This window comes from Cololabis saira, chromosome 22, assembly GCF_033807715.1.
Source record: "Cololabis saira isolate AMF1-May2022 chromosome 22, fColSai1.1, whole genome shotgun sequence".
Classification (NCBI taxonomy): domain Eukaryota; kingdom Metazoa; phylum Chordata; class Actinopteri; order Beloniformes; family Belonidae; genus Cololabis; species Cololabis saira.
This window is the reverse complement of record NC_084608.1, coordinates 36,468,475-36,488,766: the sequence shown is the minus strand read 5'-3', so window position 1 is coordinate 36,488,766 and position 20,292 is coordinate 36,468,475. Positions and strand designations below refer to the sequence as shown.

At 43.1% G+C, this 20,292-nt stretch overlaps 1 protein-coding gene across 1 annotated transcript in view; it reads right to left on the bottom strand.

Annotated features, from left to right (window-relative positions):
- LOC133422981 (sodium channel protein type 3 subunit alpha-like) overlaps window positions 1-20,292 on the bottom strand; it is a gene marked incomplete at its 3' end in the record, with an annotated part of 137,844 nt that overhangs the window by 65,391 nt on the left and 52,161 nt on the right. The window contains exons 9-12 of the mRNA XM_061713053.1: window positions 18,550-18,691; window positions 17,556-17,753; window positions 1,604-1,780; window positions 1,272-1,529 (exon numbers count right to left, since the gene is read on the bottom strand). Of these exons, the coding sequence (XP_061569037.1) occupies window positions 1,272-1,529; window positions 1,604-1,780; window positions 17,556-17,753; window positions 18,550-18,691 (775 nt within the window). The remainder of the gene's footprint in view (window positions 1-1,271; window positions 1,530-1,603; window positions 1,781-17,555; window positions 17,754-18,549; window positions 18,692-20,292) is intronic.

Genomic DNA, 20,292 nt, shown 5'->3' with positions numbered 1-20,292 from the left:
ACAGACGGACAGATGGATAAAACACCTGGAAACAGACGGACAGATGGATAAAACACCTGGAAACAGACGGACAGATGGATAAAACACCTGGAAACAGACGGACGGACAGACGGATAAAACACCTGGAAACAGACGGACGGACGGATAAAACACCTGGAAACAGACGGACGGACGGATAAAACACCTCGAGACAGACGGACGGACGGATAAAACACCTGGAAACAGACGGACGGACGGATAAAACACCTGGAAACGGACGGACAGACGGATAAAACACCTGGAAACAGACGGACGGACGGATAAAACACCTCGAGACAGACGGACGGACGGATAAAACACCTGGAAACAGACGGACGGACGGATAAAACACCTGGAAACGGACGGACAGATGGATAAAACACCTGGAAACAGACGGACAGACAGACGGATAAAACACCTGGAAACAGACGGACAGACAGATGGATAAAACACCTGGAAACAGACGGACAGACAGACAGACGGATAAAACACCTGGAAACAGACGGACAGACGGATAAAACACCTGGAAACAGATAGAGGTCGGTGTCTGATCTCACTAAAGATTGGTTTAAGTTTCAGTTGAAACAATATCTTTTTAGTGAATGATGATTTGACATTTGGAAGGAACAGAATGAAGGTTGAATAGAATTACAGGAAGTGTAAACCCTTTCACAATAAAGGTGAAAAGTGGTCAAGAATTCTAAGATAAGGTCATTTCAGCAGGTATTGTTTATGAAGGTGTTTTATTTGATTTCATTTCTATGTATTTATGTCTGAGAGTGATGGTGATTTAGTTTTATCCTCTGTGTTGTTTGTGACTAAGGGAGTTGTGTCTATTATTGTTTTGTTTGTCATGTATAATGTATGTCTGTTATGTATTAAGTGTTCATTTGTGTGTTGTGTGTATGTGGGACCCCAGGAAGACTAGCTAATGCTGTTGCTAATGGGTATCCTAAGTAAAACAAGGTCACCTGACCGGGTCTTTTAATTCATGTTGAAATACAATTTCAAGAATAAAGTTGAAATTTCGTGAATAAAGTCGACATTTTGACTTTTTTTTTAAGATCATTTTTTTTAAATGAAAGAACACGAGATTTAGACTGAAGTTATATGCTAACGTTTTGTCACGACATCAGCTATTCTTCCTGGGGTCCCCAATACAATTTAAAAGATCATAGTTCATACATACACACATTTATCGCTGTTACCGAGTCATCATGTACAAAATCTGTGCAATTGTAAGTGCCGCTGACCTGGGAGCTCCGGCTGGCCGTGCTGTAGGTGCTGAGGCGCCGCCGCGGCCACGGTTGGGGCAGGACGCCGCCGAAGGTGCCGCCGCTGTAGGTGCGGCCGCCCACGCCCTCCGCCACGTCGCCGGGGGCGGAGAACTCGTCGTCGGCCATTTCTGCCTCCGAGCCGCGGCTCCGCAGACGGAAGTTGAAGATGGAGGAGACCTGGCTGCTCCGCCGCGTCCGGGTGGAGAAGGACCGGGCCAGGAACGGGTGCAAGACCTGGGGGGGGGTCCATGGTGGTTTTACTCCAGTAACAGGAACACAGGCTGAAACTCAGAGACTCGGTTCCGTACCTTCCCCCCGTCCGTCAGCTCCACCTGCAGCAGCTTCTCCTCCGACAGGTTCGCCTCCACGTCGGCCATCAGGGCGAGGCTCCGCCTCCCCTCGTCCACGCCGTCCAATGGCAGCTCCATCGGCGAGAGGTCTGGAGACATCAGAGAGTCCGAGTCCAGGGTCTTCTGGGCGGCCGACTGGTGAACGTGTGAAAGAGCAGACTGGTGAACGTGTGAAAGAGCAGAGTGGTGAACGTGTGAAAGAGCAGACTGGTGAAAGTGTAAAGAGCAGACTGGTGAAAGTGTAAAGAGCAGACTGGTGAAAGTGTAAAGAGCAGACTGGTGAAAGTGTAAAGAGCAGACTGGTGAACGTGTAAAGAGCAGACTGGTGATGAGGCATTGTGACACCGTGGTTGACGTGAAACTCCAGCTCCCTACCCCCTGCAGTGGCCACACCTTGGAATTCGCTTCAACACAGACTTGAACCACGAGAACGCCCTATGGGGTAATTTACAACTTAGGGCCAAATCCACAAAGAATAGATTGCGCCCGCAATTTGCCCCGCTTTAAGGTCCTATTCACAAAAGATTTTGCTCTAATGATATACCGGCGCAAACACGCCCATAAAGTTTTGCAGTAACTTCATTAAAACCGGATCAGAACAGATCAGGATCTGACGGTAATTCATGTTCTGTGTTTTGCTACACACACCTACAGGTCAGCTGTTAAACACACACATTAGATTTATATGTTTATATGGTGGAATTGTTTGTAATAAAGCAGCCCCTTACTGTATGGATGAATCCTGAGCTCCGTCCTGTTATTTTTATTTTTAAATCTTAATATCTTTTAAATCTTTTAAATAGATAATTCCACAACCCCACTTGATCTGACAGTCATGTCTGACTGTAGATTTCACCCTTAATATCATTCATTATCACACAGGCTTGAATGATATTGAAGAGAGAGAGAAACAGAGACAGAGGGGGAGTGAAGCCTGAATTACGGTCAGAGCCGGATTAACGCAAAGGCAAACTAGGCATGTGCCTAGGGCCCGATTGACAGGGGGGGCCCAGACAGAGGGACAAAAAAATTTTTTTTTTTTTTTTTTGTCTGCACACATATTAATGGTTGATAACATGCCGGTAAAAACCTAAGGCATATATATATGTGCATTATTACTATATTTAGTATACATACATATATATATACGCATACATACGCACAGGGCCGCAAGGGGTGTGCGAACCGTGCGACCACACGGGGCCTTGCGCCCTAAGGGGCCTGGCGCTATGGGCCGTTTTTTTTTTTTCCCCAATTTTTTTTTTTCCCCGTTTTTTTTTGTGTTTTTTTTCCTTTTTCCCCTTATAAATATCAACAGTCACGTTCCATTACAGACTTAAATATGTACTAGTCTGTGTCAATGTATGTATCAATAAATATATGTGCAATGATGACGCGTGTCTGTTGTTCAATACAACTGATCAGACCAAGCGCAGACACAAGCTGCTCTGATCCAGACGGTGGAGTTGGAACAAACTGTCACACAATGTCGAGAGAACGAGACAGATTCAGGAAATTTCCATCAGGGGATGAAAAAAGAAAAAAACAAAAGAAAATGGAAGAGTTTAATGCCTCTCTGAAAGGCTCATTTGATAAATTTGTTACAAAAATCACCGATCTGACCGGGTCTCAAGCAGCCGTGGGGGCCCGTGTCGAGGCAGTCGAGATGATGATGAGGCAGGGGAAGGTATACAGTATTTTGCTAATTGGAGAGTTAAAATTGCGCATATAGACACCTGATCCGACCTGAAAAACCCAAAGATTTTGCGCGCGTGAGCGTAGCGAGCGCGCGAGGGCCCCCCTGGCCATTTCACACAGGGCCTCGCAAATCTCCCAGACGGCTCTGCATACGCATACACATACATACATATACACATACAGACATACATACTACAGCACACTTTGTCTTACTGCAAATTTTATTGGTCTTTGTAGATTTGACTTCTTATTTAACTATTCAATTTAATCAACACATTTAATTAAGATTTTCTGCAAAATGCTCACAATCGATAAGATAAGGATAATTTAATAGCATTTAATAGAGCGTTGTAATAACGTATAATAAAAATCTAAAAATAGTCTGATAGACTGTTTAATATACAACACATGACTTATTTTGGAATACAAAGAACCAACTTGACTATGACTATGCTATGTAAAATGTGAATTTTGATTTTGTGAAAGTTTTATTAGTAACTTTGGTAAGTTTAAGATTTCATAAATAACATCGATGGAGGGGGGCCCAAAAATCACAGTCTGCCTAGTGTAGTCCATTTATTTAATCCGGCTCTGATTATGGTTCTGCGTTAAATCGACGCAGAGATTACGGCGTAGGCGCTTCCAAAAGACGGTATTTGCTCCACTATTTTTGCGTGTGGCAAATAGCGCTGGCCTTTGTGAATTAGACGGTTTTTGCAATGAGGCTTATTTGCATAGAAAGGGCGCAATTTTGCGCCGAATGTATGAATATTACCTAATTTACATGCATGCAAATGGCACAGGCGCACCATGACACTATTTGCTTGGCAGCGCAGTTTGTGGTGCAATTCGCCCTTTGCGGGTGCTTTGTGAATTAGACGCTCTCTTTTTGTCTCATTTGCACCGGTTTAGCGGCCGCAAAAGCCGCGCAATCCTTTTGTGGATTTGGCCCTCAGTGACAGTCATGCCAAATGCCCGATAACGGCATTTGGCCACAGATCACATCTGACTGTAAATTGTTTTTGTCTCTCACTTGACTTATTTATTCCTGCCTTTTGTGCTTTGAACTTACTGTATAAAAGTCATGATTCCAACCACTCTGTGTCAGCACACCAACCTAGACTTGCGCTGTGTAGGTCTGCTCACCGCCGGCTACTGAATAAAACTCTCTACACCACAGACTAAAACTCTCTACACCACAGACTAAAACTCTCTACACCACAGACTAAAACTCTCTACACCACAGACTAAAACTCTCTACACCACAGACTAAAACTCTCTACACCACAGACTAAAACTCTCTACACCACAAACTAAAACTCTCTACACCACAGACTAAAACTCTCTACACCACAGACTAAAACTCTCTACACCACAGCGGAATAAAACTCTACACCACAGACTAAAACTCTCTACACCACAGCGGAATAAAACTATCTACACCACAGACTAAAACTCTCTACACCACAGACTAAAACTCTCTACACCACAGACTAAAACTCTCTACACCACAGACTAAAACTCTCTACACCACAGACTAAAACTCTCTACACCACAGCGGACTAAAACTCTCTACACCACAGCAGACTAAAACTCTCTACACCACAGCGGACTAAAACTCACTACACCACAGACTAAAACTCTCTACACCACAGACTAAAACTCTCTACACTACAGACTAAAACTCTCTACACCACAGCGGACTAAAACTGTCTACACCACAGCGGACTAAAACTCACTACACCACAGACTAAAACTCTCTACACCACAGACTAAAACTCTCTACACCACAGCGGACTAAAACTCTCTACACCACAGCGGACTAAAACTCTCTACACCACAGACTAAAACTCTCTACACCACAGAGGACTAAAACTCTCTACACCACAGACTAAAACTCTCTACACCACAGACTAAAACTCTCTACACCACAGACTAAAACTCTCTACACCACAGACTAAAACTCTCTACACCACAGACTAAAACTCTCTACACCACAGACTAAAACTCTCTACACCACAGACTAAAACTCTCTACACCACAGACTAAAACTCTCTACACCACAGACTAAAACTCTCTACACCACAGCGGAATAAAACTCTCTACACCACAGACTAAAACTCTCTACACCACAGACTAAAACTCTCTACACCACAGACTAAAACTCTCTACACCACAGACTAAAACTCTCTACACCACAGCGGAATAAAACTCTCTACACCACAGACTAAAACTCTCTACACCACAGACTAAAACTCTCTACACCACAGACTAAAACTCTCTACACCACAGACTAAAACTCTCTACACCACAGCGGACTAAAACTCTCTACACCACAGACTAAAACTCTCTACACCACAGACTAAAACTCTCTACACCACAGACTAAAACTCTCTACACCACAGACTAAAACTCTCTACACCACAGACTAAAACTCTCTACACCACAGACTAAAACTCTCTACACCACAGACTAAAACTCTCTACACCACAGACTAAAACTCTCTACACCACAGCGGAATAAAACTCTCTACACCACAGACTAAAACTCAATACACCACAGACTAAAACTCTCTACACAACAGCGGACTAAAACTCTCTACACCACAGCAGACTAAAACTCTCTACACCACAGCGGACTAAAACTCACTACACCACAGACTTAAACTCTCTACACCACAGCGGACTAAAACTCACTACACCACAGACTAAAACTCTCTACACCACAGCGGACTAAAACTGTCTACACCACAGACTAAAACTCTCTACACCACAGCGGACTAAAACTCACTACACCACAGACTAAAACTCTCTACACCACAGACTAAAACTCTCTACACCACAGCGGACTAAAACTCTCTACACTACAGCGGACTAAAACTCTCTACACCACAGACTAAAACTCTCTACACCACAGACTAAAACTCTCTACACCACAGCGGACTAAAACTCTCTACACCACAGACTAAAACTCTCTACACCACAGACTAAAACTCTCTACACCACAGACTAAAACTCTCTACAACACAGACTAAAACTCTCTACACCACAGACTAAAACTCAATACACCACAGACTAAAACTCTCTACACCACAGCGGACTAAAACTCTCTACACCACAGCAGACTAAAACTCTCTACACCACAGCGGACTAAAACTCACTACACCACAGACTAAAACTCTCTACACCACAGCGGACTAAAACTCAATACACCACAGACTAAAACTCTCTACACCACAGCGGACTAAAACTCACTACACCACAGACTAAAACTCTCTACACCACAGCGGACTAAAACTGTCTACACCACAGACTAAAACTCTCTACACCACAGCGGACTAAAACTCACTACACCACAGACTAAAACTCTCTACACCACAGACTAAAACTCTCTACACCACAGACTAAAACTCTCTACACCACAGCGGACTAAAACTCTCTACACCACAGCGGACTAAAACTCTCTACACCACAGCGGACTAAAACTCTCTACACCACAGAGGACTAAAACTCTCTACACCACAGACTAAAACTCTCTACACCACAGACTAAAACTCTCTACACCACAGACTAAAACTCTCTACACCACAGACTAAAACTCTCTACACCACAGACTAAAACTCTACACCACAGACTAAAACTCTCTACACCACAGACTAAAACTCACTACACCACAGACTAAAACTCACTACACCACAGACTAAAACTCTCTACACCACAGACTAAAACTCTCTACACCACAGACTAAAACTCTCTACACCACAGCGGAATAAAACTCTCTACACCACAGACTAAAACTCTTTACACCACAGCGGAATAAAACTCTCTACACCACAGACTAAAACTCTCTACACCACAGACTAAAACTCTCTACACCACAGACTAAAACTCTCTACACCACAGCGGAATAAAACTCTCTACACCACAGACTAAAACTCTCTACACCACAGACTAAAACTCTCTACACCACAGACTAAAACTTTCTACACCACAGCGGACTAAAACTCTCTACAGCACAGACTAAAACTCTCTACACCACAGACTAAAACTCTCTACACCACAGCGGAATAAAACTCTCTACACCACAGACTAAAACTCTCTACACCACAGACTAAAACTCTCTACACCACAGACTAAAACTCTCTACACCACAGCGGACTAAAACTCTCTACACCACAGACTAAAACTCTCTACACCACAGCGGAATAAAACTCTCTACACCACCGACTAAAACTCAATACACCACAGACTAAAACTCTCTACACCAGAACAGACTAAAACTCTCTACACCACAGACTAAAACTCTCTACACCACAGACTAAAACTCAATACACCACTGACTAAAACTCTCTACACCACAGACTAAAACTCTCTACACCACAGACTAAAACTCTCTACACCACAGACTAAAACTCTCTACACCACAGCGGACTAAAACTCTCTACACCACAGCGGACTAAAACTCTCTACACCACAGCGGACTAAAACTCTCTACACCACAGACTAAAACTCTCTACACCACAGACTAAAATTCTCTACACCACAGACTAAAACTCTCTACACCACAGCGGACTAAAACTCTCTACACCACAGCGGACTAAAACTCTCTACACCACAGCGGACTAAAACTCTCTACACCACAGCGGACTAAAACTCTCTACACCACAGACTAAAACTCTCTACACCACAGACTAAAACTCACTACACCACGGACTAAAACTCTCTACACCACAGACTAAAACTCTCTACACCACAGACTAAAACTCTCTACACCACAGCGGACTAAAACTCTCTACACCACAGACTAAAACTCTCTACACCACAGACTAAAACTCTCTACACCACAGCGGACTAAAACTCTCTACACCACAGACTAAAACTCTCTAAACCAACGTGGACTAAAACTCTCTACACCACAGACTAAAACTCTCTACACCACAGCGGACTAAAACTCTCTACACCACAGACTAAAACTCTCTACACCACAGACTAAAACTCTCTACACCACAGACTAAAACTCTCTACACCACAGACTAAAACTCTCTACACCACAGACTAAAACTCTCTACACCACAGATTAAAACTCTCTACACCACAGCGGACTAAAACTCTCTACACCACAGACTAAAACTCTCTAAACCAACGTGGACTAAAACTCTCTACACCACAGACTAAAACTCTCTACACCACAGCGGACTAAAACTCTCTACACCACAGACTAAAACTCTCTACACCACAGACTAAAACTCTCTACACCACAGACTAAAACTCTCTACACCACAGACTAAAACTCTCTACACCACAGACTAAAACTCTCTACACCACAGACTAAAACTCTCTACACCACAGACTAAAACTCTCTACACCACAGACTAAAACTCTCTACACCACAGACTAAAACTCACTACACCACAGACTAAAACTCTCTACACCACAGACTAAAACTCTCTACACCACAGACTAAAACTCTCTACACCACAGCGGAATAAAACTCTCTACACCACAGACTAAAACTCTGTACACCACAGACTAAAACTCTCTACACCACAGCGGACTAAAACTCTCTACACCACAGACTAAAACTCTCTACACCACAGACTAAAACTCTCTACACCACAGACTAAAACTCTCTACACCACAAACTAAAACTCTCTACACCACAGACTAAAACTCTCTACACCACAGCGGACTAAAACTCTCTACACCACAGAATAAAAATTACTACACCACAGACTAAAACTCTCTACACCACAGACTAAAACTCTCTACACCACAGACTAAAACTCTCTACACCACAGACTAAAACTCTCTACACCACAGACTAAAACTCTCTACACCACAGACTAAAACTCTCTACGCCACAGACTAAAACTCTCTACACCACAGACTAAAACTCTCTACACCACAGACTAAAACTCTCTACACCACAGACTAAAACTCTCTACACCACAGACTAAAACTCTCTACACCACAGCGGACTAAAACTCTCTACACCACAGACTAAAACTCTCTACACCACAGACTAAAACTCTCTACACCACAGACTAAAACTCTCTACACCACAGACTAAAACTCTCTACACCACAGCGGACTAAAACTCTCTACACCACAGAGGACTAAAACTCTCTAAACCACAGACTAAAACTCTCTACACCACAGACTAAAACTCTCTACACCACAGACTAAAACTCTCTACACCACAGACTAAAACTCTCTACACCACAGCGGAATAAAACTCTACACCACAGACTAAAACTCTCTACACCACAGACTAAAACTCTCTACACCACGGACTAAAACTCTCTACACCACAGACTAAAACTCTCTACACCACAGACTAAAACTCTCTACACCACAGACTAAAACTCTCTACACCACAGACTAAAACTCTCTACACCACAGACTAAAACTCTCTACACCACAGACTAAAACTCTCTACACCACGGACTAAAACTCTCTACACCACAGACTAAAACTCTCTACACCACAGACTAAAACTCTCTACACCACAGACTAAAACTCTCTACACCACAGAGGACTAAAACTCTCTACACCACAGACTAAAACTCTCTACACCACAGACTAAAACTCTCTACACCACAGAATAAAAATTACTACACCACAGACTAAAACTCTCTACACCACAGACTAAAACTCTCTACACCACAGACTAAAACTCTCTACACCACAGACTAAAACTCTCTACACCACAGACTAAAACTCTCTACACCACAGACTAAAACTCTCTACGCCACAGACTAAAACTCTCTACACCACAGACTAAAACTCTCTACACCACAGACTAAAACTCTCTACACCACAGACTAAAACTCTCTACACCACAGACTAAAACTCTCTACACCACAGCGGACTAAAACTCTCTACACCACAGACTAAAACTCTCTACACCACAGACTAAAACTCTCTACACCACAGACTAAAACTCTCTACACCACAGACTAAAACTCTCTACACCACAGCGGACTAAAACTCTCTACACCACAGAGGACTAAAACTCTCTAAACCACAGACTAAAACTCTCTACACCACAGACTAAAACTCTCTACACCACAGACTAAAACTCTCTACACCACAGACTAAAACTCTCTACACCACAGCGGAATAAAACTCTACACCACAGACTAAAACTCTCTACACCACAGACTAAAACTCTCTACACCACGGACTAAAACTCTCTACACCACAGACTAAAACTCTCTACACCACAGACTAAAACTCTCTACACCACAGACTAAAACTCTCTACACCACAGACTAAAACTCTCTACACCACAGACTAAAACTCTCTACACCACAGACTAAAACTCTCTACACCACGGACTAAAACTCTCTACACCACAGACTAAAACTCTCTACACCACAGACTAAAACTCTCTACACCACAGACTAAAACTCTCTACACCACAGAGGACTAAAACTCTCTACACCACAGACTAAAACTCTCTACACCACAGACTAAAACTCTCTACACCACAGCGGAATAAAACTCTCTACACCACAGACTAAAACTCTTTACACCACAGACTAAAACTCTCTACACCACAGCGGACTAAAACTCTCTACACCACAGACTAAAACTCTCTACACCACAGACTAAAACTCACTACACCACAGACTAAAACTCTCTACACCACAGACTAAAACTCTCTACACCACAGACTAAAACTCTCTACACCACAGTGGACTAAAACTCTCTACACCACAGACTAAAACTCTCTACACCACAGACTAAAACTCTCTACACCACAGACTAAAACTCTCTACACCACAGACTAAAACTCTCTACACCACAGACTAAAACTCTCTACACCACAGACTAAAACTCTCTACACCACGGACTAAAACTCTCTACACCACAGACTAAAACTCTCTACACCACAGACTAAAACTCTCTACACCACAGACTAAAACTCTCTACACCACAGACTAAAACTCTCTACACCACAGACTAAAAATCTCTACACCACAGACTAAAACTCTCTACACCACAGAGGACTAAAACTCTCTACACCACAGACTAAAACTCTCTACACCACAGACTAAAACTCTCTACACCACAGCGGAATAAAACTCTCTACACCACAGACTAAAACTCTCTACACCACAGACTAAAACTCTCTACACCACAGACTAAAACTCTCTACACCACAGACTAAAACTCTCTACAACACAGACTAAAACTCTCTACACCACAGACTAAAACTCAATACACCACAGACTAAAACTCTCTACACCACAGCGGACTAAAACTCTCTACACCACAGCAGACTAAAACTCTCTACACCACAGCGGACTAAAACTCACTACACCACAGACTAAAACTCTCTACACCACAGCGGACTAAAACTCAATACACCACAGACTAAAACTCTCTACACCACAGCGGACTAAAACTCACTACACCACAGACTAAAACTCTCTACACCACAGCGGACTAAAACTGTCTACACCACAGACTAAAACTCTCTACACCACAGCGGACTAAAACTCACTACACCACAGACTAAAACTCTCTACACCACAGACTAAAACTCTCTACACCACAGACTAAAACTCTCTACACCACAGCGGACTAAAACTCTCTACACCACAGCGGACTAAAACTCTCTACACCACAGCGGACTAAAACTCTCTACACCACAGAGGACTAAAACTCTCTACACCACAGACTAAAACTCTCTACACCACAGACTAAAACTCTCTACACCACAGACTAAAACTCTCTACACCACAGACTAAAACTCTCTACACCACAGACTAAAACTCTCTACACCACAGACTAAAACTCTCTACACCACAGACTAAAACTCACTACACCACAGACTAAAACTCACTACACCACAGACTAAAACTCTCTACACCACAGACTAAAACTCTCTACACCACAGACTAAAACTCTCTACACCACAGCGGAATAAAACTCTCTACACCACAGACTAAAACTCTTTACACCACAGCGGAATAAAACTCTCTACACCACAGACTAAAACTCTCTACACCACAGACTAAAACTCTCTACACCACAGACTAAAACTCTCTACACCACAGCGGAATAAAACTCTCTACACCACAGACTAAAACTCTCTACACCACAGACTAAAACTCTCTACACCACAGACTAAAACTTTCTACACCACAGCGGACTAAAACTCTCTACAGCACAGACTAAAACTCTCTACACCACAGACTAAAACTCTCTACACCACAGCGGAATAAAACTCTCTACACCACAGACTAAAACTCTCTACACCACAGACTAAAACTCTCTACACCACAGACTAAAACTCTCTACACCACAGCGGACTAAAACTCTCTACACCACAGACTAAAACTCTCTACACCACAGCGGAATAAAACTCTCTACACCACCGACTAAAACTCAATACACCACAGACTAAAACTCTCTACACCAGAACAGACTAAAACTCTCTACACCACAGACTAAAACTCTCTACACCACAGACTAAAACTCAATACACCACTGACTAAAACTCTCTACACCACAGACTAAAACTCTCTACACCACAGACTAAAACTCTCTACACCACAGACTAAAACTCTCTACACCACAGCGGACTAAAACTCTCTACACCACAGCGGACTAAAACTCTCTACACCACAGCGGACTAAAACTCTCTACACCACAGACTAAAACTCTCTACACCACAGACTAAAATTCTCTACACCACAGACTAAAACTCTCTACACCACAGCGGACTAAAACTCTCTACACCACAGCGGACTAAAACTCTCTACACCACAGCGGACTAAAACTCTCTACACCACAGCGGACTAAAACTCTCTACACCACAGACTAAAACTCTCTACACCACAGACTAAAACTCACTACACCACGGACTAAAACTCTCTACACCACAGACTAAAACTCTCTACACCACAGACTAAAACTCTCTACACCACAGCGGACTAAAACTCTCTACACCACAGACTAAAACTCTCTACACCACAGACTAAAACTCTCTACACCACAGCGGACTAAAACTCTCTACACCACAGACTAAAACTCTCTAAACCAACGTGGACTAAAACTCTCTACACCACAGACTAAAACTCTCTACACCACAGCGGACTAAAACTCTCTACACCACAGACTAAAACTCTCTACACCACAGACTAAAACTCTCTACACCACAGACTAAAACTCTCTACACCACAGACTAAAACTCTCTACACCACAGACTAAAACTCTCTACACCACAGATTAAAACTCTCTACACCACAGCGGACTAAAACTCTCTACACCACAGACTAAAACTCTCTAAACCAACGTGGACTAAAACTCTCTACACCACAGACTAAAACTCTCTACACCACAGCGGACTAAAACTCTCTACACCACAGACTAAAACTCTCTACACCACAGACTAAAACTCTCTACACCACAGACTAAAACTCTCTACACCACAGACTAAAACTCTCTACACCACAGACTAAAACTCTCTACACCACAGACTAAAACTCTCTACACCACAGACTAAAACTCTCTACACCACAGACTAAAACTCTCTACACCACAGACTAAAACTCACTACACCACAGACTAAAACTCTCTACACCACAGACTAAAACTCTCTACACCACAGACTAAAACTCTCTACACCACAGCGGAATAAAACTCTCTACACCACAGACTAAAACTCTGTACACCACAGACTAAAACTCTCTACACCACAGCGGACTAAAACTCTCTACACCACAGACTAAAACTCTCTACACCACAGACTAAAACTCTCTACACCACAGACTAAAACTCTCTACACCACAAACTAAAACTCTCTACACCACAGACTAAAACTCTCTACACCACAGCGGACTAAAACTCTCTACACCACAGAATAAAAATTACTACACCACAGACTAAAACTCTCTACACCACAGACTAAAACTCTCTACACCACAGACTAAAACTCTCTACACCACAGACTAAAACTCTCTACACCACAGACTAAAACTCTCTACACCACAGACTAAAACTCTCTACGCCACAGACTAAAACTCTCTACACCACAGACTAAAACTCTCTACACCACAGACTAAAACTCTCTACACCACAGACTAAAACTCTCTACACCACAGACTAAAACTCTCTACACCACAGCGGACTAAAACTCTCTACACCACAGACTAAAACTCTCTACACCACAGACTAAAACTCTCTACACCACAGACTAAAACTCTCTACACCACAGACTAAAACTCTCTACACCACAGCGGACTAAAACTCTCTACACCACAGAGGACTAAAACTCTCTAAACCACAGACTAAAACTCTCTACACCACAGACTAAAACTCTCTACACCACAGACTAAAACTCTCTACACCACAGACTAAAACTCTCTACACCACAGCGGAATAAAACTCTACACCACAGACTAAAACTCTCTACACCACAGACTAAAACTCTCTACACCACGGACTAAAACTCTCTACACCACAGACTAAAACTCTCTACACCACAGACTAAAACTCTCTACACCACAGACTAAAACTCTCTACACCACAGACTAAAACTCTCTACACCACAGACTAAAACTCTCTACACCACAGACTAAAACTCTCTACACCACGGACTAAAACTCTCTACACCACAGACTAAAACTCTCTACACCACAGACTAAAACTCTCTACACCACAGACTAAAACTCTCTACACCACAGAGGACTAAAACTCTCTACACCACAGACTAAAACTCTCTACACCACAGACTAAAACTCTCTACACCACAGAATAAAAATTACTACACCACAGACTAAAACTCTCTACACCACAGACTAAAACTCTCTACACCACAGACTAAAACTCTCTACACCACAGACTAAAACTCTCTACACCACAGACTAAAACTCTCTACACCACAGACTAAAACTCTCTACGCCACAGACTAAAACTCTCTACACCACAGACTAAAACTCTCTACACCACAGACTAAAACTCTCTACACCACAGACTAAAACTCTCTACACCACAGACTAAAACTCTCTACACCACAGCGGACTAAAACTCTCTACACCACAGACTAAAACTCTCTACACCACAGACTAAAACTCTCTACACCACAGACTAAAACTCTCTACACCACAGACTAAAACTCTCTACACCACAGCGGACTAAAACTCTCTACACCACAGAGGACTAAAACTCTCTAAACCACAGACTAAAACTCTCTACACCACAGACTAAAACTCTCTACACCACAGACTAAAACTCTCTACACCACAGACTAAAACTCTCTACACCACAGCGGAATAAAACTCTACACCACAGACTAAAACTCTCTACACCACAGACTAAAACTCTCTACACCACGGACTAAAACTCTCTACACCACAGACTAAAACTCTCTACACCACAGACTAAAACTCTCTACACCACAGACTAAAACTCTCTACACCACAGACTAAAACTCTCTACACCACAGACTAAAACTCTCTACACCACAGACTAAAACTCTCTACACCACGGACTAAAACTCTCTACACCACAGACTAAAACTCTCTACACCACAGACTAAAACTCTCTACACCACAGACTAAAACTCTCTACACCACAGAGGACTAAAACTCTCTACACCACAGACTAAAACTCTCTACACCACAGACTAAAACTCTCTACACCACAGCGGAATAAAACTCTCTACACCACAGACTAAAACTCTTTACACCACAGACTAAAACTCTCTACACCACAGCGGACTAAAACTCTCTACACCACAGACTAAAACTCTCTACACCACAGACTAAAACTCACTACACCACAGACTAAAACTCTCTACACCACAGACTAAAACTCTCTACACCACAGACTAAAACTCTCTACACCACAGTGGACTAAAACTCTCTACACCACAGACTAAAACTCTCTACACCACAGACTAAAACTCTCTACACCACAGACTAAAACTCTCTACACCACAGACTAAAACTCTCTACACCACAGACTAAAACTCTCTACACCACAGACTAAAACTCTCTACACCACGGACTAAAACTCTCTACACCACAGACTAAAACTCTCTACACCACAGACTAAAACTCTCTACACCACAGACTAAAACTCTCTACACCACAGACTAAAACTCTCTACACCACAGACTAAAAATCTCTACACCACAGACTAAAACTCTCTACACCACAGAGGACTAAAACTCTCTACACCACAGACTAAAACTCTCTACACCACAGACTAAAACTCTCTACACCACAGCGGAATAAAACTCTCTACACCACAGACTAAAACTCTTTACACCACAGACTAAAACTCTCTACACCACAGACTAAAACTCTCTACACCACAGCGGACTAAAACTCTCTACACCACAGACTAAAACTCTCTACACCACAGACTAAAACTCTCTACACCACAGACTAAAACTCTCTACACCACAGACTAAAACTCTCTACACCACAGCGGACAAAGACTCTCTACACCACAGCGGACAAAGACTCTCTACACCACAGCGGACAAAGACTCTCTACACCACAGCGGACAAAGACTATCTACACCACAGCAGACTAAAACTCACTACACCACAGACTAAAACTCTCTACACCACAGCGGACAAAGACTCTCTACACCACAGCGGACAAAGACTCTCTACACCACAGCAGACTAAAACTCTCTACACCACAGCGGACAAAGACTCTCTACACCACAGCGGAATAAAACTCTCTACACCACAGACTAAAACTCTCTACACCACAGACTAAAACTCTCTACACCACGGACTAAAACTCTCTACACCACAGACTAAAACTCTCTACACCACAGACTAAAACTCTCTACACCACAGACTAAAACTCTCTACACCACAGCGGACTAAAACTCTCTACACCACAGACTAAAACTCTCTACACCACAGTGGACTAAAACTCTACACCACAGACTAAAACTCTCTACACCACAGACTAAAACTCTCTACACCACAGACTAAAACTCACTACACCACAGACTAAAACTCTCTACACCACAGCGGACTTCTGAACTGGACTTTATATTATTCCTCAACACTGGTGAACGTGTGAAAGATTAGGGCGGTTACAAGGGAGTGGTTAAGAAGCTATTTAACAGGAAGGCAACAATATGTTAAAATGTGGCTGTATACATCAAAACATCTTGGCGTTTCTCGTGGTGTCCCCCAGGGGTCTGTTTTGGGACCAAAACTGTTCCGGTACCTGCTGCTCCCGTTTCAGCCGCTCCACGGCCTGCTGGAACTCGCGCTCCTTCTGGCCGGCCTCGGCAATGGTGGCCTGGTTCTGCTCCTCGTAGGCCATGGCCACCACGGCCAGGATCAGGTTCACCAGGTAGAAGGAGCCCAGGAAGATCACGACCACGAAGAACACCATGTAGGTCTTTCCTGCCGACCGCAGCGTCTGGGGGTGAGAACGGTTTACCGTTACATCTACAGATGGATGGATGGATGGATGGATATATAGATGGAAGGAAGATCACGACCACGAAGAACACCATGTAGGTCTTTCCTGCCGACCGCAGCGTCTGGGGGTGAGAACGGTTTCACGTTACACCTACAGATGGATGGATGGATGGATGGAGGGATGATAATGGAGGTATAGATACCTGATGATACAGGTTCTCCCAGTAGTCCAGATAGAAAGAGAGATGATGGAGGTGTAGATGATAGAGGGATAGAGGGATGACAGACGGAGGTAGAGAGGAATAGAGGGATGATAGACGGAGTTATTTACCTGATGATACAGGTTCTCCCAGTAGTCCAGATAGATTGAGGGATGATAGAGGTGTAGATGATAGAGGGAGGTATAGAGGGATGGAGGGATGATGATGGAGGGATGATAGAGGGATGATAGAGAGATGGAGGGATGACAGACGGAGGTATAGAGGGATGACAGAGGTATAGATACATGATGATAAAGGTTCTCCCAGTAGTCCAGATAGATTGAGGGATGATGGAGGTGTAGATGATAGAGGGATGGAGGGATGATAGAGGGATGACAGACGGAGGTATTTACCTGATGATACAGGTTCTCCCAGTAGTCCTGCGTCATCAGTCTGATGTAGGTGGTGTAGATGATAGAGGGATGATAGAGGGATGATAGAGGGATAGAGGGATGATAGAGAGATGGAGGGATGATAGATGGAGGTATAGAGGGATGATAGAGAGATAGAGGGATGACAGACGGAGGTGTGTACCTGATGATAAAGGTTCTCCCAGTAGTCCTGCGTCATCAGTCTGAACAGAGACAGGAAGGCCCATCCGAAGGTGTCGAAGCTCGTGTAGCCGTAGTTGGGATTCCTGCCGGTCTTTAGGCACTCGAACCCGTCTGGACACTTCCTGGAACATAAAACTGGACTTCAGAGACCAGTACAGACCAGATGAGAGCTGCAGGAACCAGCAGGAACCAGCTGGTACCAGCAGGGACCAGATCAGACCAGCAGGGACCAGTACGGACCAGATCAGACCAGCAGAGACCAGCAGGGACCAGCAGGGACCAGCAGGAACCAGCAGAGACCAGATCAAACCAGCAGAGACCAGTAGAGAACAGAGGTTGTACGATACTTTGGTGCCAATCGGGCCGAGTGTTTGTAAATTTGAACGATGTCTCTACGATAAAGTTTGCTTTTTGGCATCTAGCGTTGCCACGGTAACATTGTGACTGAGAAAAGTAATGCCCATCGAGGCACGATGGAGACGCATCCAACGGTGTCTGACATGCTTGGGTGCACGCTGCGGTTCGGGCCGTATTAACGGACGAAAAAAGTGTGCGGCATAAGAAGGAGAAGATACGGTGGGCGAGACCTGCCATTGCTGAAAATAAAAGTAACGCTGCAAACAGAAACAAACGCCGCTGCAAATTAAAGAAACGCTGCAAATATAAAGAAACGGTGCTGCAAATTAAAGAAATGCTGCAAATATAAAGAAACCCCGCTGCAAATAAAAGAAACCCCGCTGCAAATAAGAGAAAGGCCGCTGCAAATAAAAGAAACACTGCAAATATAAAGAAACCCCGCTGCAAATAAAAGAAACGCTGCAAATAAAATAAACCCCGCTGCAAATAAAAGAAATGCTGAAAATATAAAGAAACCCCGCTGCAAATAAAAGAAACCCCGCTGCAAATAAAAGAAATGTCGCTGCAAATAAAATAAACGCTGCAAATAAAATAAATCATGCTGCAAATAAAAGAAACGCCGCTGTAAATAAAAGAAACGCTGCAAATATAAAGAAACCCCGCTGCAAATGAAATAAACCCGCCATTGCTGAAAATAAAAGAAACCCCGCTGCAAATAAAATAAACGCTGCAAATAAAATAAGCCCTGCTGCAAATAAAAGAAATGCTGCAAAGATAAATAAACCCTGCTGCAAATAAAAGAAATGCTGCAAAGATAAAGAAATCCTGCTGCAAATAAAAGAAACCCTGCTGCAAATAAAAGAAACGCTGCAAACATAAAGAAACCCCGCTGCAAATGAAATAAACCCGCCATTGCTGCAAATAAAATAAACGCTGCTGCAAATAAACAAAAAACGACGCAAATAAAAAAGTGAATTACCGGGGACTATTTTTGCTGATGCACCAATGTTTTTTTTACGTGAGAGGAGAAGAAGAACAATGAACGAGAGAATAAGTGAAAAGGTTAGTGTTCAACGTCGCTACGTGTAATCTTCTTCTTCTCCTCTCACGTAAAAAACACCGGTGCATCAGCAAAAATAGTCATCTGTAATTCACTTCCGTTGTGGCTTTTTTATTTGCGTCGTTTTTTTATTTTATTTGCAGCGGGGTTTATTTTATTTGCAGCTGGGTTTCTTTATATTTTCAGCGTTTATTTTATTTGCAGCGGGGTTTCCTTGTATTTTCAGCGTTTCTTTTATTTGCAGTGGCGTTTCTTTTTTGTTTGCAGGGGGGTTTCTTTCTATTTTCAGCATTTGTTTTATTTGCA